This window comes from Glandiceps talaboti, chromosome 7 (assembly GCF_964340395.1).
Source record: "Glandiceps talaboti chromosome 7, keGlaTala1.1, whole genome shotgun sequence".
NCBI classification, from domain to species: domain Eukaryota; kingdom Metazoa; phylum Hemichordata; class Enteropneusta; family Spengelidae; genus Glandiceps; species Glandiceps talaboti.
In genome coordinates this window covers 5,126,602-5,152,952 of record NC_135555.1, presented here as the reverse complement: position 1 = coordinate 5,152,952, position 26,351 = coordinate 5,126,602, and the positions used below count along the sequence as shown (strand labels likewise).

Here is a 26,351-nt window from a genome sequence, read left to right as displayed (position 1 = left end):
AATGTAGTCCATTTAGGGGTTAAAGGTCACCGGACTACAGAACAGTTCGTGGCAGGTGTTGAGGAACTTGTACTATTTTTCATCAATCTCTAAAGATTCTACGAAATTCTTCCAAAATGCCAGTGAGTAATACTTTAAATTAAAATGGATATTTCAATTTCATGCTGTAAAAGCCATTTGCAATCGTAAATAACTTGTAATTCCGTACAGTCGTTGTCATATGGCATTGCTTGCACGTCTGTCGGTATACTTTTGATCATTGATTCAATGATTGGTGGTGTTCTGGAGTGTTAGCAAGACGTCGTTTGAAATCACTGGATTGACGATATGTGGCCTTATGAATCATGGTGATAAGTAACTCTTCTGTTGTTTATTTTTCGACCATATGGCTATATGTATTTTCAACAATGTGTTGTATTGGTTGGAAGATTTTACAAAGCCATATTACAATGATGCATATTTCTTATCACACATGCGTTGTTATGATTGCTGAATCATGAATAGTAAGCAATTAGATTACTAATTCATTTTTTTATGATTCGATATTTTCAGCCCAAAGGCAAAGTTGGAACCAAGGGACAGAAACAAATCTATGAAGAAAACAAAAAGACACTACAGTTTTATACAAAAATAATATTTGCAACTAATTTAATTTATCTTCTTGTGAGAATGGCATGGATGTGGGAGTCATTCAATGTCAGTTGTTGGGTGAGTACTACAATGGGATTGTATATTCTACAACCTCAAGCTATATCAGTTACACGCTTTTCATATAAAAAAACAGTGATTTGGTCTACTAAATGATTCAAAACACTCCATTCCTACAGTTATGTATTACTTCACACAAGACTCCAATTCGTAATTCAGGGAACGAAAATGTCTGTAAGTAAATTTACGGCAGATCCTAACCAGGAACAACGTAGGTGTCATGGACACACAGGACCATAGAATACTATCTTGTATGTCTGGTTTTCTAATTGTGCAGTCCTGTCTGTCATCTGTCGTGTAGTGTGTTATTTTTCTACTGCTCATGTCAGTCTGTGTAGCGTAATGTAAAAATACATGTAAGTCACAGTGGAGAAGAAACTGTCTGTGTAAATGAATGAAATAAGTGTTAATTTTCTTCTTCATTTATGTTTAGTCGAGTACAGTCATAAATAGTCTGTAAGGTATGCCATGACAGGGCGCCCTCACACATCGGTCAACCCCTCCCAGTAGAGGAGGAGAAGGCTTGTGAGGGTGGAACGGCATAACATATCTTACAGTCTAAGTCATACAAACATATATTCTTAAGGCAAATAAATTGACTTTTTATAAATTACTGAAGTATCCATTATAAAGTATATGTAAACAAGAAGGATCATGGATTGTGTTGGTTTGGTAAAATCGTGGACCTAGCTTTTCAGCTAGTGGGAAAAGCTGGAATGACTAATAGTAATATGAAGATGTACATGTACTATTAGATCTACACAAATGTTTGGAGGGAAAATAATGTTAATTGTGAATGGACGTTTACAAATATGAAGTGTTTTGTGACAGTTGCAAGAATTCCTGCAGTACTTTGAATGTTCTCCATCTTGAAATGTAAATTTGAGTATAACGTAACACAAAGGCTTTGGTGGTCTGTGTCATTAATATTCTGCACCCATTCACTAATAAATGAGTGCAAATTAGAATGAATATAACGAATGACTAAATTTACAAAATAACTTGCTAGTGTCAGTGTATATGATGTTATACTTGTAATAAAGTGGTATATGTTTATGGTCTTTTGCTGTAACATATTTACTTTTGTGTTTTATTACAGCTATTACTCAGTCTAGCTGTTCTCATATATTTTAGTTGCCTTAGTTTCATGACAAAAATGGCAAGGGCAACATTCAACACAAACGGTTCATTGGTAGATGGTGGTATGGATTTAAATTCAGAATCTGGAACTGCAGAGTAAGTATTAGATTATTTTACAGCGGTTCATAATTCATGTGTAAATACCTAATAATCAGTTTGTAGGACAGAAATTGTAGAGTTCCAGAAACTATGTTGTTTTTTACCCTGTACAAACAAACAAATCATTACTTGAACTGATTTAGTCTGTCTGAATAGTTGAAGCAGCCATCAATTAGATGTCAGACTTACACTCTGACAATAAATAAACACTATGATAGAGATATTCACTGACAGACACTAGTTTTGAAAAATTTTAAGTTGCAAATCAACCTCTATCTCAGTGCATCCTCGTGTCTATATCACTGTTTTATCACTTCATTACTTGGCATTGCTGTATTGGTTATTTTACTTTCACTTTCACTTCATATCTAACAATACCCTTGTAACTGTGTGTCTAAAATATAAACCGTTATTAGTATTTTGATGGGGTATTAAATTCCCCATTAATAAAATGAGAGAAATTTGTGAGTTTTATATAGTAGTAATTACATGATAATTTTGGTTTTAAACACAAATAAATTGAGTAGGGATATTAGATAGTGATTTAACCTACTGACTGTGACAAAGCCATGGATGAAAGGCAAATACCAGTCTAGGATAAAGTCAGTTTTGTAATCCTAAAATAATGCATCACTTCCTTCACTGGTGTCCAGCATGATTACAGAGAAATACATGATGGCTAAAAACCATCTGGTATAAAGCTATATTATGATCCTCACACAATTGTGAGGCTATTGACTAGTATTGTTTCAAGAGGTGTGAAGTTCCTGACTTTTGTTTACTTCCCATAATCCCATAATGCTTTGCATCCAAGAGTAGCAGGCCTCTTCTATACCAGATTTGTCAAATTTTGATACCTCTATTTTAGAGAAGTTGTGTGATGTAGAATCAGTGAAAATGACTTTTAACAGAAATCACAATGAAAATAAATCCTAAGCTACATTTTGCCTGAACTGGGGCACATGGATGCTTTTATTTGTATTTTACTATTTTTAGAATAACTTTTTTGATTTTACATTTTAATTTCAGGCATATCAAAGATGTCATCCTAGTTACAGTCTTAGTTCAAATATTAAGTATATTTTCCAACTATTTCTGGCTGTGCTGGTTGATTGTCCCAGGAGCTGCATTTTATTATCTTTGGACGAATCTCTTGGCCCCATGGATATTTGCACCAGCACCTGAAATTGATGAAAAGAAACAGAAAAAGATGGAAAGAAAGATGCAGCGAAGATTTTAATAAATAGATTAGTGTATTTCATTATTTATTAATGACTGAAAATGTATCATTCTAATTGCAACCTTCAGTGAGTAATATCACAGGGGTGACTTTTCTGCCTTTAATTGACAATTTCATGGAGTTTTGCATACAAAGAACTGTTTTTGAAATATTTTGACATTGATTGTTGTCATTGCAAGAGATTTAAAATTGCCATTTTATGTAGGACTTTAAACAAATAAAAAATTTTAAACTAGATTATAGGTTTTCAATTGTTACTTTGTAATTGTGTTTGGAGATAGATGCAAGTTCCCTGCATGACATTGACAACAAGTTGAGTTGTCATGACACCAAGTAACATGATTTGTATATCAGTAAGTTTTGGTAGAAGATGAATAGTAGCTAAACAGGCTAGTCATTCTGTTAGAGACATAGTCTAAAGGTTTGCCTGTTTTATAGAAACAGAAAGTAATCATTGTAGATTATAGACTTCACGTCAGTTAATATAGCAGTAACCCAAATAATGAAATGTGCATTGTTCAATATCACATTGGCAGATGTTTCTCTCTGAAACTTTTATTTGTCATCAAACTATTTGACCTCAATGCATGGTTTCGAAATGGGTGTGTTGAATTTTGAAACTTCCATGATTATGCTGCACATGTCAATTTACTAACACGAAGTTGTATTGACAAAGGTGAAAGATGTATTTCTAAGAAATACTCCAACTTAATGTTTACATCTGTATTCAAAAACTATGTAATGTCTCAGGAAAAATGATTTAATTCACACACTTGAGAATCAACTGAAAATCCTATTCCTACAGACTAGCCTATAAAAGCTAACAAATATGAAAGCATACTGACTGTCTATATTCTCATCTCAAGATGTGCTGCATGTCATCTTATCATGAAATTTCTATCACATGTTGTTCAGAGTTTTAAATGTAAGAAATTCATGCAAGAATATTGTAAGTTTGGCATCCGGACTGTTGTCGCAATAGTAGTAAGAGAAACTACTGTAAGGAGTGCTCTGAAGATATTCAACAAATATTAATCAATCACAGAGCTTGCTTTGATTTACACGTAGTTGCTTCCAATTTGTGAACCAATTTATTGAGTTTTTCTCACCATGATGTCATAATGTAATATGCCAAGTGCCCTCCAGCTCTGTGCTTGCCCCACCTCAACCCCACCCCACCCCACCTCACCACAATTATTCATTCATTGATTCATTTATTCATTGCCAATTTGAAAGTCAATATGTACATGTCAATAAATGACCACATAAGACAAAGGAGATACAAAATGGCAATTTGGAGTCCAAAAAATAGCTTTCCACTAATCGAGTTTGGCTCCACAGCTAATGGAAATAACATTACGGGCTTAACATTATGGACTTAATTACTAGTATGGTGAACATATTTAGGTGTATGACAGACAAGAATGGGATCTGCACATCTTTTGTGCATTTGAATCAAGCTATTCTCTGTTTGATTTACATGTAACATTCATACAAGCGTTTAGATGGATTAGGTATTACATGTTATAGATGTGTTGCCATCATTTGCATATTCATGATATTTAGTATATGGTCACGGGTCATATAACCCACACTTCTTTGCCTGTCAATCCATTTCAAGTGTTTTTTAATAAAAAATTTCAAGATTGAATGCCAATAGTATTCATGTAAAGATGTTATATTTTAGTGGTTCAGTGAGTTTTCGTCTTGTTGTGATTCAGATAATACAATACTATATCCCGTTTATATTTCATTCAGTGACAACTCTCATAAATGCAATTTTATACTAAGTTACAAATCTTGCCAGAACTCAACAATTTTTGTTTGTGAAACTTTACTTTCATGATAAAAGGGCTGAATTGAAGCTTTAAAATCTTGTCAACAGTGTTTTATTTACTATTCAAGAAGCATCACCAAAAATAGTCACATGTATTACTGATATAAAATATTTAGATTTTTTTCTGTCTCTTCTTAGTATACATTATATACATGTATATCATTACCAGCTTTTCATGTACATGTACATCTTTTACTATACAGGCATGTACACAAGAATCTACAGAATTATACATCTAAGGTGTTCTTATGCAACTATAATGTTCTTACTTTATGGTTGGAATCTTAATGTCTCAGTGGTTGGAATGACATTGGTATATTTTAAATTCAATATGAAACAAAAGTAATCACCACAGTTAAAGGTCCATGTTAGACTAGGATTAGAATATTGATTTGAAAAAAAAAAAAGTTGCCTGGCAGTACTACAGAAAAAGTTGGTTCAATGATCTTATCTAATCCCTTGTGGCTTCACTGATAACAAAGTGCTAATGCATGAGCCCGGGATAAAACCATGGTTCTTTAACCATAACCATGCTACAGACATTATCTTTTACATGGACTTAACTGAAAGAGGGTTAAACTTACAGACTGTTCCCCTTTAATGAATATTTGTCATCAGAAATGTCAGGACCTGCACTCCTTGTGTATAGGTCATACATGATTATATTATGATTTGTCAGCTAACATAACTGTACATATGTATGAAATTGTTATCTTCATTGTTCCAACCAGTTGATCATTATACTATCTATAAATAATAAAAATATGTGTTTAAGCCTTCATCTAGTACAAATATACGTCACAAGAACTTCTTTAAAAAAAACGTCTTATCTTAGTCTATACTTGTAATGATGTAAATTTGTATCACAGTTATTGAATGCAACTATTCTACTATTAAACTGTTGTAAGTAGAATTCAAGTTATGCATATGTCCCCATATATCAGTGTTTGAATGGGGCCGTGGGGGGGGGGGGACGGACGGACGAACTCTGCATTAAACACTTTTTGTGGAAGCCAGCAGATTTCTTTGAGATTTTGTACAGATATTAAATGGAATAATTCTTACATTGTAATGAAATAAAGTTTTATTGCAATGCAGTTGCACTTGTTTTGAAATTTTGTCAAATTTGGAATGTTTTGCTAGTAATGTGCTCTCTCTCTCTCTCTCTCTCTCTCTCTCTCTCTCTCTCTCTCTCTCTCTCTCTCTCTCTCTCTCTCTCTCTCTCTCTCTCTCTCTCTCTCTCTCTCTCTCTCTCTCTCTCTCTCTCTCTCTCTCCTTATATAAAACTTGGAAGATTGAGTGCTGTAGTATGAACATGTTCTTACACAATTTAAACTGGGTTTGAGTTTGCTTGAACAAAGTCACAGCAACAGTTTCAAGCTATGTATTTCTGAGGCACATATCAACATTTAATCACACCATACCACTTTTCACATGTCAGATTATGGATAACCTTTGACATCTCTGCAATTGCTTTATTTTGATCAATTTTGATAAATTTATATTATAAATGTCATGTTTCATTGCAATCTTCTGACAAACCGCGGAAAGTACATCTTTACTTGTCTCAGTAATGTGGTAATTGGTGTAACCTCTGACCTGAGTGGTGAAGAAGGATATCCTTCTATCCTGTCATGGCAATCTGCCAAAAAGCATTATTAAGTTGATGTAACCATGGTAACACTGAACTTGGTAGCCAGACTTTGCATGGAAGAAACTATTGTATCTTGAAATGATGTATTGTTCTCAGACTACAAATCAGTGTGAAGCAGTTTCCCATAGTCAGTATGTACAGGAATGTAGCTTTCTGTCTGTCAACATGTACATACATAGAGTATTCAATATAGGCACATATGAATGTAATCTCAGATCACCAGAGAATGGTCTTTGATGTAATATTGCTAGCTCATCATGCTTTGTCACATGTGTATTGATTTGTCTCTGTTATCCAATATTCCCACTGTGTCTTGCTTGCTGATTATGTAAAACATGTTTGATATATATATATATATATATATATATATATATATATATATATATATATATATATATATATATATATATATATATTAATATCTAAAACTGGAATTAACAACTTAACTGATACCTCTCAATTGCATGCCTTGTACAACGCAACGTCTGCTTTTGTTGTTCCTCTGTATTCTTTTTACTTTCAGTTGAACAATTTTGTATCCAGGGCGAATAAAATATTACGTTCAAGCTATTCCAGATGGTTTTACGCACAGCATTGTTTCCATTACTAGAGAAAAAATAGTATGCTGTATGGTATATGGTTGACATATCCATACGTGTTCTTTGCTATTTACTAACAGAGACTTTAAACGGAGAACTTTAGTTTTGTGACCCAGTTGGCATTTCTCTCTGACACAAGTTATTTGAATCAATTTTATCTGAAATGAATGTTTCAATAATCGGAACACTTCTATCGTATAAATAACATCTCTACTGTGTTCATTTCAAATATGATATTATTAATGGGTCACCGTGAAATTTGATAGCCTGTCCTGCAGTGTACATGTAAAGACTTTCACACGCATAATGGGCACGCGCGACCCCGGGCCAGTAGCGCTCTCGGTGTGTAAACACATAGACCCTCCACCAGTCTATGGTTAAACACGTCTCCATCCAACCCTAAAATTAAAAAAAAAAAAAAAAGTTTCGACCAAGAGCAGCTTTGACAGTGATTGAAATGGGAACACAACAACTTGTCATGTCACAAACGAATATTAGACGGACTATAAAGCATAGTTACTGTAGTGGTAAATTTACTTAAATACATCTGTAAAGTGAGATATGACGTCGACGAAAAAGATTTCAGATGTTGAGTGCATGTGTAAACATCTATGTGTACAGAATAGACGACTGTGATATTTAATTCTGTAACATATGTTTTCGTCATAGAATTCTCAAATCTATTGCTAAACAACCATGAAATTATAATGACAGGGTCCATTAATATATTATTTAGAAATTACATTTTAATAAGACTCTGCGTAACAACCATATATTTAACGGGTAAATGAATGAAAGCAAATTGGTAGCAGTGATGTGGGTGCAATTCGACAAGGTACGTAATATCTAGAAGGTGGTGCGATTGTGCCTCCATGGCGCATGGCGGTGTGTCCTAATGTTCCATCCCGTCACCTTCCATGCCTGTATCTCGTTCCCTCTTCATCCCTAATTTTTTTTACTGGTCACTTTGGATTACTGATAAGTTGTTCTCTTTTCAAATTCCCTTCAAACTGCCCCACTCCCAAAAGTCACTTGTCTCCAATCCCATGAACGACAGAAAAGTCTGCCCTACCAGTGAAAAATTTAGTACGAACAGCTTTTTGCCCGAACAGCTTCGCTAGCAGCATACATCAATGCTCGTACTAGTAGTAGTAACTCCATCGTTGTAAAGCTCTCCCGAAAGCCTATCGCCCTCTTTTGACGAGATCGGGAAACTGTTATGCTAGGATCAATAGGCTCGCCAGGTAATCCGTTCCATTATATTGCAAATGAAGCGTCTTTCATCGCACTAAGAATAGCTGTGTTGTTGTTATTACCTTCAACGACGCCGAGTTGCGGATCACTGACATACACATCAAGCACATGGGTATCGGGCAAGAACACTTGATGGTGGTGTACTCGCGGTAAGGATTGAATGCAGGATCGAAGACGTGTAAAAAACAAACACTCTCACTAATTAATTACACAAAGGTATTTGAAGGAAAGCTTCCCCAACGGTACCATGCAGTGAAGTAATTATGGGTTCTTCAGGTGAGTTGTGGGTGCATGTTAGGACAGGTTTACAGTCGTCGGTTATGCTTATGCTCTTTCAATATCCACAACAACGAGATATGTACATTGAGGTTTTTACTGTGATTATTAATACAACAAATACACTAGAATAGCGATTATATCACAGCTAGCAATTCTTGTGTATACATACATTGCACATAAGTGAGAGCTTCCCGCTGTTATATCAAATAAGTGTTACCTGTCAACAAACGACGCGATATAAAGCTCTGTAAAATATATGTGGACACGGTTCTTTAACGACAACGGATAATGTTTACCTACGTATTTATAAAGAGGCCCTCGGTAACCGGTGCAACTGACATACCTTTGCTCGGAATTGAATGTGTTGATCTCGCAGTCTCTAGAAACGGACAACGTTGCATATCGAGGTATGAATGGCAATTTGTTTGGGTCAAAGTGAGTTGTACGTTTGTACTACTAGTATTAATATAGCGCCAGGGGAAATAGCAGTTCAAGTTTATAATGCCCTTTTAATGTTCTCTGCCATACTTCAACAACACATATAGAATACCATAGTTGCTGCGATGTAGACCGAACAAATCCAGTGTCATGACATCCATATCAATTGGACCACGACTTCTCGGCAACGTAGCGATTTCTCAGCGCATGGGAATTATACTTTGTTAATTTACTTGACAACATTCAAATTTGCCATTGATGATTCAATGATAAATGTACTACGTTACGTGAAAATACGTGTTATTCTGCTGTGTATTTCAATTAAATGCCACGATTCACGGTTGCCACACAGCGACATCAATATTGCAATAGATCATGTAGATTTAGACTGGGTTTACGGATTTGGCGAATTTCGTTGTCCTAAAAAATCATGAAATATTCAAGAGGATGATTAATACATCGTTTGAAATCAGGATCAGTTTCCCCTTCTCACAACAATTTTAATATGCCACAGGATTGAGATTTCTAGTAGACTGTAATGCTGCGATTTAAATTGACGATCGAAGCAGACAAAGAAGATTAAAGCTATTAAAGTAATATAAATCGTCAATACAGTCGTTTACAATTATTTTCACACATTTGACCATATCCTATAGAGTTTACCCCGGCGTTTGAACAACTGAAGCAGTTTCCTCTTGACAACGAGTTGCATATGCATATTTTATATAAATGTTAATACTAGAGACGTTAGTTATTAATACAAATACTCAATCGTGATATACGTGTGATAGTTTGCATTGAATACCATATGGTAGCTATGTTGCTGTCATTTCTATCTTTTCATTGTGATTTTTTTTAATTTGAATTCCAAACAGTTAGAAACCCTTTCAGCCATCAAAGGAACCGTTTTTTATCGTCACGTACAGAGTAAATCTATTCTTTTATCTACGTACACTGAAAGCTATGTACATGTCGACCGTTAGTCGGTTCAATGACCTTCGACCTTGGCGTATTTACTGAGTCAAGAAAGGGGGAAATTTGACATTTACGGATAACCGTTATTGTTGTTTCTTTTCCTATATTTTTAGGATATTTACATGTATTCTTCATTGACTTCATTTCAACAATGTGTACAACGTCGTTAAATTTGATTCAATATTTTATTTCAAGAGACTTAAATATGATTGTTGTAGTAACTATTTATCCCATTTAACCAATGACAAACATCTGTCACGCCTCATGAATAAATTTCAAGGCTAGAGGACAGCCTGCGTTATTGTTATTAATTACATCACATAGGTAATGATCAATGCAGCGATTACTTCAGCAAACGTCACGTGGTAATATCCGTGTATTGACGTTAAAAAAACACATTTCGAGACATGGTTGAAAGTGCTAATTTTAGGATAAAAAGATGAACAAATCGTGTATTTGCACATGGAGGCCCCTTATATCTCCATGGTTCGTGTTTCATGTCCACACTTTTTCAGCGATTGCGTATTTGGTTTACAAAATCATTATTTCCACATTTTCGTGAGTTGTCAACCAATTTAAATAGGTCAGCAGCGTAAGCTGTGATGAAGACAGTGACCGCCTAGTTTACCATATCATTGTGACGTCATCTGACGTCACCATTAATATTGATTTCATAACACCAATGTAGAGTTGTAATTTTCCGATGTCACCGCTAACATAGACGAGGGGTTGAAATATTCGACATTTTGATAAAAACAGATGGTTTGTTAACAATAATGCTGTTCGAAGGATGTAGTGACAGACATTGGGGTCATCGCGGTTGCATTTTATCATCACTAGTATTAGTTTATGGCGAACCATAACTTTTCATGGGCTTAGATAATAAATACATTCGACACATAGGTTTGCATGCATTCAGATTTTTAAACAACCTGTCATGATGAAGCCCACCGTGTAAATTCTTCATATGTCTGGTGACCATTATTTAACATGCAACCTCCTGATTTGTGATTACATTGTAAAAGATGGGGATATCCACACAAGTAGTTTGGTCTTAAACTAACCCCTATTAGCCATAAAGACAACACCCAATTGTGTCTACACTGATAAAGTATTTGGACGCTTAAAATCGATGGGATCAATAATTGCTTTGTTGGTACTCATACAACGCATGGCAAACTCTCGAGTGTGTCACAATTTGCGCCCGTGCCTAAATTTTTACAAACTCTCGAGTATGTTGTGACACTTGCAATCCTAACATATACATTTGTGCCATTGAATGTGTGTCGTTTACTTTAGAAAAAAAGGTCGTTCGCAGAGAGATAAGTTAGAAGTGTGCATAGTTAACTTCAGTTTCTACATCTAATACATGTATAAATTTACAATTGTTTTCATGCTGGCCTATTAATCCTGTAGAAGACGACAGCATTTAATTGGGTTTTGAAATTCTGGCGCAGACGATTTTATCGTTAATGTTGTTACTGAGTCCAATTCCCTCGACCATCGAGGTTTAAATTATCAAATAACACCGACGGTAACTTTATCTAAGGCAACTCTACCCTTTGTTTTCCATAGCTAGTATAACAATAACAATTACTTTTTTTCTTTACAGTTACCGTTAAGAGAGAAAATGAAGCATATTGATCAGTGCACATCTGACCAAAGTAAACGATTTTAGGATTCTATAGAAATCTCGTTCTTGTGATTTTGTCATCTTTTAGCAAGACTCGATTACGTTCATGACCAAGAATAAACATATCTGTATTCCAAACCATTATGAGGAATTCCAGTATGGGTGGTAGCAAAGACGGACCAGATGATGCCTTTGCCGAGCTCCATCGCTTCCTGTCCCTCGATGATAAAGACAATTGCCAGATTTTCACGTTCATCCTCACTAACCCCTTTGACCACAACTACGAAGAAATAAAGTCGAGAGATTTCACATATGCAAACAATAGGTGGCGGGTGTCATTGGTCAAAGCAGAACAGCAGGCACATTTGTATTTGTCTTTGATCGAAGCGACGGACGGATTGAATTGTTCAGTAGACTATTCTTTCACTATACTACATAGGGATGACTACGCAAAGAACGAAATATTTGAGGAGAAAAAGTGTCATTTCACCAAGAAAGTACCTCGTCATGGTCGCCGGTCGATTGTCAGTAAGGACGAACTCTCACACGATGGTTATTTGGATGAAAATCAAGAATTCCTCGTAGAGTTGCAGCTGCGAAATGCTACAACAACTTTCGAATGCGACATGGAAATTTTACCAAATCCAGAAGCTTCTTTTCCACGCTACCAGAGTTCATATTTCCCGATGGGAGGCTTCGACTGGAATGTTTCAGTCTATCCGAACGGTGATTGGACGGAACACGAAGGGCGAGTAATGGTGAACCTTAATCGTCTGACGCAGTTTAACCATCACTGCAGGTTGGCTTACAGAATCACAATCGGCGATGAAGAAGCAACTAAATGCTATACCAGCGATGTCTTGGAAAACACATTTGACTTCAGCGGTCAGGGACAGGGTTTCCAGCTGTACGACGATTTAGAAAGATACATGACAGGCATCAAACTAAAGATCCTCGTTGAAGTGCTCCACCTAGCGGCCATCAACCAAGCAAAAATATATGTCTTCGAAGAACAGGTGCAGAAAAATCAAGTGTATTTCATTGACGAAGATAAACAAACATGGTGTATAGAATCGGACGTTATGCGTAAAAGCTTAAGACTGAGTCTTTACTACATTGATCAGTACCGGCTACCCAAGAACTATGCGAGATACGTCAAATGGGACATCACCGTGTTGGGAGCTGCAGGTCAACGTAGAGGGGCTCTAGACGCACCATTTTCTGAGTACTATATCCGCCAAGATGATGAATCTGGTTATGAAATGGTAACAGATTTGCCGGTAAAAGAGGTAAATGAAAACTTTCTTGGTAGCAACATTCTCGCAAGCTAGGGTAGATTTTACCCACAGACCAACGAAAACTTGAGACACGGCCTCTTGTACGTCATAGATAATGCTGTAAAGTGGCCATGTTAAGGTTTACGATGATAGGGTGGCGGGGGGGGGAGAGACAGAGACTGTGAGAAAATAAACAGAGCAAACAAATAAATGGATGAGACCTATCGAGAAATGAAATACAAAGAAAGACATGTTTCGAAGTGTCAGTGTCATTCATCTTCAATCAATCAATCAATCAATCAATCAATCAATCAATCAATCAATCAATCAATCAATCAATCAATCAAAATAATTTGTAGAGCGCCAAAATCCGGGCAAAGTTCTGTTTAGGGACGCTGGGTGGTTAATCCACACCGTAGGCTTTACAAAACAAATGTGTCTTCAGTTTTCTTTTGAAACAATCAATAGTTGGTGCAAGTTTAATGTCAGTTGGCAGTGAATTCCAAAGCTTTGGAGCAGCATAAGCGAAAGAACGTCCACCGTAGTTGATTTGCTTGTAACTTTGATATGCATGGTGGAAGAAGAGAACTTGCATATTGATATAACAATATTCTTGATTTTTAAGTATTACTTGATAAATATCTATGATATCGGATTAACCGTAAAGAAAACTCATCAACATAATTTGATTTTTCCTTACATACATATTACCTTTGTAGCTAGCAGACCCAGAACTCAGGTACTTTCCTGATGATGGCCCTCTACGACTGACTGTTGAAATAGAGTTCAAGATATCACATCTCCTCTACAAAGCTAATTATAATAAACAGGATGACGTCAGCAGACGACAGATATACCAACTCAAGTAAGTACATGTCATGTAGCCAGTGTTTTAAAGGTGATTGAATGCATAATTTGAATAAGTGTTATATATGTCAGGAAATGAACACAATGTCTGTGGCAAAAATCGTGTGTAATGAGAAGATTGTCGCCCACATTTTTATCTTTGAAAATGGGGCTTGTAAATACTGTAATCTTTCAAAGAGCAACCGTTAACCCACCATGCATGTTCTCGTCTTGTATAGACTTGATTCCCTCTTCTTCTCATCTCATTTCCTCTCTCCTCTCCTCACCTCCCCTCTGCTCTCCTCTCCTCTCCTCTCCTCTACTCTCCTCTTCCCTGCCATGCCATTCCCTTCGCTTCCCTTCCCCCCCTCCCCTTCTCTTCTCTCCTCCCTATCTCTTCTCTTCTCTTCTCTTCTCTTCTCTTCTCTTCTCTTCTCTTCTCTTCTCTTCTCTTCTCTTCTCTTCTCTTCTCTTCTCTTCTCTTCTCTTCTCTTCTCTTCTCTTCTTTTGAAGTGTGACTAATTATTTATTTTCTCGATTTTACCGGATAGAAACCAGATACTGGGTCAAGACAGGTCCCCACCCATTGTCCGACAAGGAACCTCTAAATACATAACTGATAGCCCACAGGACAGTGCTGATGACAGTGGTAGGGGTAGCAAGCTATGGACCTCATCAGCCACCAGTGATTAGACGCCTTTTAAATCCCTTCAGTTTTTCGAGAGCAGAAATGAGATTACGTTTATATATAGTTAGCACAAACAGTTTAAAATTGATTGGAGAGTGAAAGCTTATAGAGCTTTCATACTATATTTTTAAAGGCGTGTATAAAGTGTAAGAGTTCTATATTTTTGACTCAGTATTTCGATTAATAATCACAAGTGTGATGGATTTGTTATGTGTATCAAAAATACAAACTTTACTACGGATACACTAAGTCAAAATATAAATAACACGCACACACGCACGCTGCAACCCCCCCCCCAGACACACACACACACACACACACACACACACACACAGATACACGCTCAACGATAACTACCCCACTAATCTAATGTGTAAATATGAACTTTCAGTGAATTTGAAATTGTTCATTTGCTTTTAAGCCGTAACCTTTTGCAATACAATGCAGTACTCATGTAACTTACATGTATTATCAAACCCAAATGTATATCTTGAGATATTAAATTGTCATTTTTGATTGTCACTGATTATTACAGATGATAAAATGTATAGACGGTATTTATATTTAAGTATTTATATATATTATTTTTTTTACAAAAGATTCACTGAAAATTCAAATTAATGATAATGCCCCGTATATTTTTCATCACTTCCAACTTTGATTTCACGAAAAAAACCGCATTTAAAATGAATAATTTGACAATATTATAACAATATATGAATTTGATACATGATGCCGAAATGTTGTACGTTGAGCACTACGGGATGAACCTCGTTTTATCTAATGTGTCTTACCTCAGACCACTAAATGGTCTGAGGTCTTACTATAGATCCTACACGATTCGTGCAGGGTTTATGGACTAACGCGTACAGTTCCCATCAGCTCTCACAGTGAAATAGTGTGCTCCAAAAGTATTTGAACTAACACCAAGTGTTGTATTTTAGCACTAATTAAATTGTGCCAAATGGATTGCAAAAAGTCGAAGAAAACAAATAACATAGGTGTGAATTGAATTAGGTGGACTGTTCAGACTTGGGAGACCATAACCTTGTCGAATTCAAGAATCAATGATCACCAGATACTCTCTTATTAAATCATCACTTGGGTACGTTAAACTTGATTTGGTAGTTCATTCTGAGTTATGTCTGAGGTATGACAAGTAACCAGTTGAATACAATATAGTAATAACTTATCAAGCAGCTACCACGCCCTCACACTCATAATGAAATGATTTTACTCAAGTCAATACTATATCATATAAATTTCTTGATATATGTTTATTTAATATAAAATGTAAGTGTCAATAAAGAATACTAATCTTTCAATGAGTAAAACTTGTTAGCTGTTACTTGAGCCATCCATATCACGACCCTCTGGAAATCTTACAGAAGTTTTTGATGAATCACCAGAACTGAATCTCGTTCGAGACTGGGAGGAATAGTTCGAATCCTCGGTTGTGCGACTCGTGCTAGAGTTTGATCTCACCCTCTTCTGTGAGTTTGAACGTCGGTGATTATTTAAATGCGGACGTGTTTGTGGTGGGGGTATGGTAGGGAGTGTAACAGGAAGGCTTTTTCCACTTGCTTGTCCAGTAGAGCAATCACTTGATCCACTGTGTACACTTAATTTTTCAGATAGTGAACTGTCAGATAAATTCCCGTTCACTTTTTCTAGTGGCATCCCTACTCTTGGAGGTAGAGACCTAGGAGACACTCCTATGCCTGGTCCTATTGTTGACGGAACACGAACAGGTGGTTGTTGGTCTTTTGCATCTTCGCCGTCTGGGGGCGCTCTCACAGCTCCCAAACGAATGTTTTCCAGGTACGATGAACGCATGGGTTGATTATTGATTCCACGTAGAACTTCATAATCAAAGGCAGTGAACGAATTGATGCTGTCTGAATTGCTAGAAATTGAACTACTCCTGTTTGATATCACAGGTCGTCGCTGGTTGTTCGCAACAACTGGAAATAAAGCGTCATGAATATTTGACACAGTTTCTCGATCTCTATTCAAGTTTGTCATTCTCTCGTCCCCGTTATCCGTATTTATATTGGTATTTGCAACTGGTGTGAGGTACCTCACATTGTTTTTCTTTTGACAAGGTAATTGGGATTTCTTGGCCATAGTCGATGTGCCCTCAACGTTACCAACGTGTGATTCTTCATCGCTTGGACTTTTGATAAGAGCACGTTCAAGTTTGTGTCTCTTCCTCTCTTTTCTAAACTTCTGAACTGACGTGAAAGATATTTTTATCATCCACAAATTCAGAATAAGAAAAAATATACAGCTTAAAAAATAAAATGATATAACAATATAATTCATTGAAAATGGGTTTCCATATACAATAGACACAACCAAAAACGCTAATGGTAGAATTCCTCGTAGAAGTAACGTTGTTACGCAGCCACAGTACAAATTGGTCCCGTAAGTAAGACTGTACTTCTCGACTTGCATTTCTTTAAAAAAATGTGAAAACCCGAAGAAAATAACGTTTCCTTCGAACAGCAAACCGACAAGACTGTTCAATCCATTCTGTTCAAAGAACACAAAGACGGACAGAACCAGAACGGTGACTATGTGGTGTAGTGCATTAATTTTGAATGAAGGGAAGTGTTCTCGAAGATAGAAGTCCTGCGCGAGTTTGTATGCATAATGACCAATGTCGACGGCTACAGCCATTTGTACAGACGACGGCATCTCCATGAAAGGGTTGTAAATAATTCCGGAGATGGCTAGGGCAATGACTGCCAAAATCGTTAGCACCAAACTTGACAGCTGGTCGACCAAACTGCATAGAAGAAGAAATAAAACAGATTAATGTTATCCCCAATCAGACAGTATAAATTGTCATTAATGTTATCCGCAATCGGACAGTATAAATTATCGTTGTATACTCTCTACATGTATTTTTTGACATCATTATTACAATTAAAGTTAACTACAGTCTATGGGTGTTTGTGATTGCACTTATAAAGCTATAGTTTTAACAATAATTTCATAGTCATTATTCTAGGATATATTATATCATCGTGGTTTTTTGTCTCTGTCTTTGTTTCATTCTGTCTTATAGGGTATGGAATATATGTGTTTGTGGTAATCATTCATCAGTGATTCTCAGTCCTGTATCCAGTGTTTTCTCTGTTGTCATTTTGTATGTGGTTAATGTTTGGATAAACAATACATAGTATGTGTTGTTTCTTCCTTTTCATGCCTCCTTCAAACACTCCACCCGGCTGGATTTTCACACCAACGTATGACGTGTGTACATGTCTAAGCAACTATAGCGCCACCATGTGATCATCCAACCTGATTAAAATCTGACAAAATCGAAAACAAACTACGTTAACCACAGGAAGAAGGAAATGAAGCAATCGCACCGTATTCTCACATCAGATTTTAATCAGATTGGTGATCATCTAAAACACATAATAATCGTATTGTATCATTACCCAGAGTACTCTACTATTTATACCGTTTTCGCAAACACGTTGTGGGTTTGTAGCGATCAGTTTCTCTTATGAGTGCTGTATGCAGTATATTTCAGACTGCGCCTCCATATTTTCGAAAGGAACGCAAAATATAAGTGATATATACATGAGTATTACATCACAAAAATAAATATGTAAAAGTCGCATCATAAATCCTCGTTATTATATTTACTATTTTCTATACAATTGACTGACAGTTGCCAACAAAGTGTAAGTGCCTTGCTTCAATGTAACTTATATTCATACCAATACTAGGTAACATCTGCTCTCTGATTGCATTGTTCTGATCAACATCTAAGCTTCCAACATCCGCGATACTGTCGCGTAACGCACGGGAATATTAAGGGGCTCAACTGGGACTACGTGTATCATTATTTATTTGCAAGTCCTGCCTTCGAACTTACCAACTTGAATGGGTTTAGAGTATGTACAAATAGGTCATTCCAGAGTCACGAATTCCAATATGTCCAAAGTGATATCTTTAACTGTGTGGGTATGTCACGACATCTAATACCGGTTTATTGATAAAACATTGAGCCGGAACTAGACACCAACATCGTGAAATATAGTACAGCTACATATATAAATTGGCACTGATATACACCAAGTTACGTGCATACGAATAGTATATAACTATGACCTACACATTCTCGTTCAAGCTATTTTTTCCACGCATTCCAAAAATGTCCATGTAATGCATATACGAGGAAACTCAAAGAACTTCCGCATCATTTTCCAAAGCCCAACTAAATCCAAAGTAACTGACAATATTACATGCACACTTTTGTCTTTCAGAATGTGTATATCTCGTCAACGTTGTCGCAGTAAACGAACAATACTCTCTTTTGTTTCAAAGTGATATTGATTTGCACTTCATTTGACGATGGTGTGACATGTAGCCAAAATCTGTGAATAGCTCAGGTTGGTTGGCTTGACAAGTGTCGGCATGACAGACCGATAATTGTAACTTACTATTGAGGTCAAGAGTGCTTCACACCTGTAGCCCAAACAAATACTAGTACTTCGCTTAGTGTTATTCTGAAGAAGTGTAGGCGTAACATAATGATATTGGGAAGAAAGTCCTTCACAAGAAGTCATTGAAAAGTGCAAGATCCGTGATTTTAGACCTGCTATCTTTCGTTTACGTCACAAGCCGGCACATGTCTCAGTAATGAGATCGTTTGTTCTGATAAACGAACACACCTTCTGAAGTTTTCCCATCGCGGTACGATGTCCAAGAATTGCATTTTGGTAATTCCATCTCGCCTACGCTCGAGGAAATCAGATGATGAAGTATGGTTATTGTTACAGGAAATATCTGTGTCATGGGAAAAGAGTGATGAAATGTGTATTATTGTGTAGCAACTCGTACTGGATATGTATAGCTGATTGACGGGTTATTAGTACTACACGGTGTGTGAAGCGAAGTGTTTACTGTAAGAACCCATCGTTTTGTTTGCAATATTTTTTCATATTATATTTGCAGTTAAATTGATTTTGTTTCTTAAAACCATCATTCAGTGACAGTGGGCTTCTTTACTTTTATACTAACACCATAATTTACCAAGTACCTCCTCCCTTTAAAATACTTCTATACGTATTGCAGCATTGCTAACGTTTCATCCAATCCATTAACATCCACACACCTAAGGGGGTGAGAATCTACAAGGAAGAGATAAATCGTGAGAGGGGGTTCACAGCACCAAGTAAGTGTTAGACATACGATAGATCAAATGGATTTACTTTGTCACAATGTCTAACCAAGCCCTAATGTCCACACGTTGTTCAACCCATTAGCAAATATTTTGTATTATTCCATTTCTCTGTTCTTTGTGCGGTGGCCTTAGGAACGTCATCTGTTGATAGATACGTTATCAAACATGAGCCGGAAGTCGTGTTACCGCAGTAGTGATAAACTGATTATAGATTGATCTAATCGATTATTCAGACATCGATATGACCATCTCAAGATTTCTTTAACTACTTAAATAAACGTGACAGACTACCACTTGTTCCGTGTCACTGAAAGGAAGTGGTACTGCATGTCCCCCATAGGTTGTCATACCAGGAATGAGCGTACTACCTTTTGTTGTACGAAAACTCACGAGGTGACCTGGAAATAGCTAGCGTTACACAGAAATATGTCCCTCGTAGGTTGTCATACCAGGAACCGGAGTTAGTACCTTTTATTTAATAGTGCGCAGTAGAGTCACAGGTGTGGCATTTCAACCAACTGAATTTAACTGTATTTGAAACTACGTACGTGTTGAATACCAATACAAATGATTTACTTGCTACGCACGCCCACGAATACTTTCGGTGGTGAAGCATGGTCACACACCAAAATCAGTAATTGAAACTTGTTCGATTCTCGTTAAAATATGGCTCATATCGACTCGTGCGGGATGTCCCCAATTGGGCTTTAATATTGTCTTTTGTATTACGTGTTCACGTTTTTGGTTTTGGTTGGTCAAGCCGATCACTCTCGGAACAACAAAATCGAAAACAAACGACGATAAACAATAAAATAGAAGTAAACTTTGATATAGACATTTTCATTAGATTTTAATCAGACTGGCGTTGTCCTCTGTAAATGTATACATTTCCAACTACAGTCACCGGCCTAACATACTGATGTAGCCTGTCTATCTATAATATAAAACATAAACTGATGTGGACTTGGTATAGACTTGACAGATATCCTACGTGCCAAATGATGTGTAGACTTTAATAGTCAAACCCAGGGAACAGTAATATAATTTCTTGCAAGCTGCAAGCTACGGGAAAATAAGGGAGAGTCCCTTATTATTGTGTGACACAAGACAACGTGTTTCACTATCATTATTTGGTCTTTCTCTGTCAAATCAATATTCGACAATTTACTCGGTAACGTTTCTAGTAACTTGAAACGAAGGAAAGGTGTATGTGCAAAGAGTATATTATTATGGTCTATACAGACCACTTTATTTATCGACTTTGATCATTGTGTGTCTCGCCTATCAATTAAAGGTCGTTTTGTATGAAAAGTATGTTGAAGAATATATCTATCCGGGTGTCACTGGAAAAACTTCTTAAAGTCTTTCTTAAAGTTCAAACTTTTTATTCATTGTCAAAAACCTTTGCGAAAATTGCAGACAAGATTTCAAGCTGCCAAATAGACTGTCGCTTTTCGTAATGTGACACTGTTGTATCACATTATTAACACTAGAAATACTCGTTTCCATAGACACTAACTATATCGCATTTACATGTTCTATCGCATTAACTGTTCAATGCTCGTCAAACACGGAACTACAAGGTGTATTCACGCGGATACGATACAGGATATGATTGGTGACAGGCTGATGACGATGGATAACTTAGAAATGATACCTTGAATACATTAATCGAGATGTATGTGAGGGAATATAATAGGCTTTTTGGGAGAGAAATTACATTTGGCAAATTTCCAGATTTAAGATTGAGTAGTATTTTAGAAAATCCCCTTCAGACACCCACAATTGCAAGCGAATGGCGCGTTGGATAAACAGTTCTATTAACATAATGTCTTCTCACTTCAGATCACGTCATGTGAAATTCAATACATTTTCAGGGACTGTCCCCCTACGTAACAAAAATCCTTAAAATATTCATGAAATCGGAACTAAATAGCGCGAATTATTACTTATAGTAGTTTTGGGTTACTTTATATATTTTGCTATTACTTGCCTTTATATTTACAAGTGAACTCAACGACCAGTCTTATTGCATTAGTTTTATTAAAGTAACTTTTTATTTTACAAAATGCACTTCAGAGTTACTTCATTTTCTCAATTTATTTTTGTTTATAAAATGTGTGTAGCCCACCAAATACTGAGCCCCCATATGCGGTGAGTGTACATGCTGCCTTGATAGCCATATCGTGAATGAAGACACTTTAAGTGTCACAGTCTGTGTCTCTCTGTTCTTTTTCCTGCTTCATAAACATGCTACTCGGTGCACAGATAAAAGATTGACTTTGTAAAAATCCACACTCTTCTTCTCGGAGTCACTGCTCAAGTTAACACAATTCCTTGGTTGAAGAGAATACCACGACTTGCGCCACCACACAGCATAACTATGTACATGTATACATATACTCGATACCCAGCTGAATTGAAGGCTGTACACTGTACATGGATTCAAACTTTTGTCTTTAGTTATGTAAAGTGTATACATGTCACTCTGCAACGACATCGGTATAAATTCATTTAATCCTAAACATATAGTTTCTTCCAGGTCTCACGTTAAATTGATTCCAATATTTATTCAAACGTTTCTTTTTATAAACCTCAGACCACCAAGCCATTTCCTCTATCGCTCAATGTATTTAATTTTTGTGGTCTGAGTATAAACGAAACATGCCCGTAGCAAGGTCGATGGTCACGTCTTCAGCGGTTGTTGATAATAATAATAATACTGGTTTATTTAATAATATGGGCCTCCGGCCCCAGATATATACACAGTATAATAAATAAATTCAGTTACACAACTAGTTCACAGTGCCAGTGTAATACATACAGTGATAAACAAGGCTGTCTTTGTAAAGCTCCAAAGCACACATTCGCTGAATTATAAATGGTAAATGTTATGGAGAGTTTACAGTTTGTCTTTTACTTTAAATGCATGAAACAAAAATAAAGCTAGATTTCTAGTGGTATTGTCATCCTTAGATGCCATCAACTGATTAAAATGGTAAAGTGAAGGTGATCTGTATGATGCAGGTTGTAAATATCTTTTTCTTAGATTATCCCACGCTGGACACGGTTGTTGATGGATGTATGGGTGGGTGTGCTTATGGTACCACATATTATGCAAACTTTCATCGTCGTGTGTTGGAAATACTTTATTCTCTTCATATATTCACCCGAATACAATCTCTAGTGGAGTCTGTTTGAAGTTTACTCGGACAAGTTTTGAAGTACAAAAAGGATAAATTTTACGACTCCAGTTTGCATCGGTTTAATTGACAAGTGTTATGCAGACCATTTTTTCAATACAGAACAAGGGTGCCACACCTTGTATTGATACTGCCTATTAAACATACAGTGACTTGTAAGTATTTCGTCTTTAGGTAAACCCCTGAGATCTACTTCACTGTCGTAAAAAACGATGATTTCACATGAATAAGAACTGGGTTGAGAACTTGCGGCAGGCAATATGAATATGAGCTCGAATATAACGTTAAATTTATATATTTCTATCCAATATGGTTACACGATATCTTTACTTTTTGTCGTCCTGGTATGCTGGGATGGGCGACTCATTTCGAAACCTACAAATATCATATGACATACAAATGTATTTCTTTTTTTAATCTTTCAAGTACAGAAAAGTGCCTGACTAATCGGAAACCCCGCGGTTATCAGAGTCCTGTAGACATGGCTGTCTCACTGTATCACATTGTTAGCCACGCGTATTTTCTGTAGTTGCTTCCTCGTACGGATAAACACTATCACAGTTAGCTTAATCTGTTGTAACACTCGGGAAAAAGCAGGGAAAGACCTTGAATTTGATTTTACACGCATGTGCTGTTTTGTCCATATTCCCTGCACGATTCCATTTCTATCATTTCCATTCATAAATGGGAAAAATACACCAAAGCAAGTTGGATATGTCGTCATGTGGTAAAACATCCCCACTAAACGAATGGTTTCGACCTAGACGAACTTCTGTTCTGTCAATATTGGCTGCTATTTCTAGATTATTTGATGTATATCATATGATAATATACGCGGAAATAAATGGCGATACTTTGACGACACGTTTCTTTGTCTAGCGATGTCTCAAAATGATTTTTTTCTTAAAAACGACGCGATGTTCAGCTTCAAAACGCCGAATGTCTTCGTCACTGAGTACATGGGTGTGTAACAAAATAGACACATTTCCTAGAAATGTGAACATATCTGACTAACACAAGTTACAGTGTATGCATGCATGCATATATGTACGAAACTACATAGATGTGTAACGTAACCACAATATCAGTATACATTTATATAAAGCTAACGTGTAGATTATATATGGCATGGACCTATTAAAACACGTGTTTAGATTTGCTACTTACAATTTGCCGAGAATCCACGGTTTTTCGTCGTGTAAATTCAACAGCTGCTGTGAGCAAGCGAAGCGCTCTTTGTTCCTCTGCAATACTATGATCACAATTCGTGGCAGGAAATAAAACGTTGCTACAGACAAATTGATACTGACTGAAATAGCAAGCAGCTTTTCTGCTGTCGACATCTCGCAGCGACCGAAGGCCCATGTCAACAGTAGGCCGGAACGTTCACTAGTGATTTGCCATTTTCAAAAAAAGTGTGAATGTGTTGTTTTGCTGGTGACGTGACGTTTTGTTGGGTTTCTGCAGGGGAATCCCCTGTGCCGCGGATGACGTCACAGTGAATGGTAAGCCATAATGATATGTTAGTGGAACGACATAGCAGCTGGTTTTGTATGATTGCATGTGTGTACTGGTGCAAAATCTAGTCGCATTAATATACGAAACAACAAATAAATATGGAAACAATCTTACTTTCTGCCATACATACACACACTTGTTTGTTTGTTTGTTTGTTTGTTTGTTTGTTTGTTTGTTTTTTAAAAAAAAACAGAGAACAAAGCAATGGAAATGTGACGATTGGTCAAAGCAGTCCCTGTATACGACTAATCCCTAAGCATTGAATATCAAAGACGATATGTGGGCTAACATTTTTTCACTCTGATTAAAACAATGTCTTGTGAACTTTCAAATCACCTTCAGTCTCTGTCAATTTAGTGTTGATTGCCAAGGGAAATAAAAAAATATGAAGGCCACTGGATTCAATGACAAATTGATTGAACTGATTTCTCGATTACAATTGATGTATTATCACATGCACGTGTATTCACAAACTTTGCAATTAGCATACAGTGTCATGTACATTTTGATATATATATATATATATAATATATATTATTGTGTATATAATTCGCTCTACTACCCGTATTGAGCACTTTTATGTGGTTTTATCTACATCCAGTCAATTATATATATATATATATATATATATATATATATATATATATATACATTTTGTGTGTGTGTATATATATATATATATATATATATATATATATATATATATATATATATATATAGTGCGATATATATTTCAGTCACCATATATATGTATATATATATAGTTATATAGTTATAGTTACAGTAAGTTATATATAGTTATATATTATGAAAAGTTTTATTCATTTTCTGTCATCATTATCGACACTGATTACTGATCTTTACTAGACATTGTCCTATCATGGTGTTAAACTTAGCCTAGTATTTAAAGACACGGTTACAGAAATTATGTTATTTCTCATTATAATGATTGTATCACACGTTTTTGGGTGGTTTTTTAAAGCCAGAATTGAAATACTTCTTTTTGTGTTCCTTGGTCGATGTGCATTCATCTGTCCTTCGTCCCTTCCCCACGCCATATATTTGTTCTGTCAGTCACCCATTCCTTGCCCTTTACTATCCACTGAATACAAAGTTACAGGCTTACATCATTATGTATTGAACAGTGAATGTGAACGTTAATAGCCATACAAATGATCAATATACTACTACTACTACTACTACGTATTGTTTGTCGGTTATTGATTAATCTAACATGCTTTAATTTTAAATGTCAGTTTCAAATAGCATTGAACATTTTGAAGAGGGAATTATTGTTTTACGTAGATATCAGAAAGCTAGAAGAGAAGACGATATTTGTACGCATAATGGTAATATAATATAATAGCGTTTGTTCATATCGAGTGTAGAGCTGTACAACTTTTCACTGAGAATCTGTCTATATAATATATCGTCACCAAACTATGTATATCTTTTATAAACCGTAAATTTCAAAGGAACTGGACCCCTCTTCTACAGTGAGTCAACAGTTACTGTCAAACTAGCTTCAGTAGGTATTATATCATTTAATTACAGAATCATAGTTTCGCGCATATAGAACAAACTTAAACAAATTTATGAAATACCAGACAGACAGACAGACAGACAGACAGACAGCAGGACAAAGACAAGACTGCATATACATACTCTCTCAGTAAATTTGTCCCGCTGAATCAATAAAATATGGCATGATGAACATTATTCTTGCAAATTAATACATTCTAAATTAATATGTTGTT

The 26,351-nt window shown here is 36.1% G+C and overlaps 3 protein-coding genes across 3 annotated transcripts; 2 read left to right on the top strand and 1 right to left on the bottom strand.

Annotated features, from left to right (window-relative positions):
- The first annotated feature begins 34 nt into the window (after positions 1-34).
- LOC144438244 (transmembrane protein 208-like) lies at positions 35-3,377 on the top strand. Its single transcript, XM_078127291.1, has 4 exons — positions 35-122; positions 553-708; positions 1,808-1,944; positions 2,977-3,377. Exons 1-4 carry the CDS (start codon positions 117-119, stop codon positions 3,185-3,187), a joined length of 510 nt encoding a protein of 169 aa, XP_077983417.1. The 5' UTR covers positions 35-116; the 3' UTR covers positions 3,188-3,377.
- An 8,622-nt stretch (positions 3,378-11,999) lies between these two features.
- LOC144437424 (uncharacterized) lies at positions 12,000-14,909 on the top strand. The gene is made up of 3 exons (XM_078126364.1): positions 12,000-13,145; positions 13,853-13,998; positions 14,531-14,909. Exons 1-3 carry the CDS (start codon positions 12,000-12,002, stop codon positions 14,670-14,672), a joined length of 1,434 nt encoding a protein of 477 aa, XP_077982490.1. The 3' UTR covers positions 14,673-14,909.
- Positions 14,910-15,943: 1,034 nt separating this feature from the next.
- Positions 15,944-24,474, bottom strand: LOC144438165 (uncharacterized). The gene is made up of 2 exons (XM_078127201.1): positions 24,244-24,474; positions 15,944-17,458 (listed from the first exon to the last, which is right to left on the bottom strand). Exons 1-2 carry the CDS (start codon positions 24,417-24,419, stop codon positions 16,006-16,008), a joined length of 1,629 nt encoding a protein of 542 aa, XP_077983327.1. The 5' UTR covers positions 24,420-24,474; the 3' UTR covers positions 15,944-16,005.
- Positions 24,475-26,351: the final 1,877 nt, after the last annotated feature.

What these genes read in the sequence shown, in the direction of transcription:
- LOC144438244 (XM_078127291.1), top strand. An exon ending in CATTCAATGTCAGTTGTTGG is followed by an intron (nt 709 to 1,807) that starts GTGAGTACTACA and finishes GTTTTATTACAG; the next exon opens with CTATTACTCAGTCTAGCTGT. An exon ending in TCAGAATCTGGAACTGCAGA is followed by an intron (nt 1,945 to 2,976) that starts GTAAGTATTAGA and finishes TTTTAATTTCAG; the next exon opens with GCATATCAAAGATGTCATCC.
- LOC144437424 (XM_078126364.1), top strand. Translation starts at nt 12,000, where the DNA reads ATGAGGAATTCCAGTATGGGTGGTAGCAAAGACGGACCAGATGATGCC. An exon ending in CAGATTTGCCGGTAAAAGAG is followed by an intron (nt 13,146 to 13,852) that starts GTAAATGAAAAC and finishes TTACCTTTGTAG; the next exon opens with CTAGCAGACCCAGAACTCAG. An exon ending in CGACAGATATACCAACTCAA is followed by an intron (nt 13,999 to 14,530) that starts GTAAGTACATGT and finishes TTTACCGGATAG; the next exon opens with AAACCAGATACTGGGTCAAG.
- LOC144438165 (XM_078127201.1), bottom strand. Translation starts at nt 24,419, where the DNA reads ATGTCGACAGCAGAAAAGCTGCTTGCTATTTCAGTCAGTATCAATTTG. An exon ending in CCGTGGATTCTCGGCAAATT is followed by an intron (nt 17,459 to 24,243) that starts GTAAGTAGCAAA and finishes TCTTCTATGCAG; the next exon opens with TTTGGTCGACCAGCTGTCAA.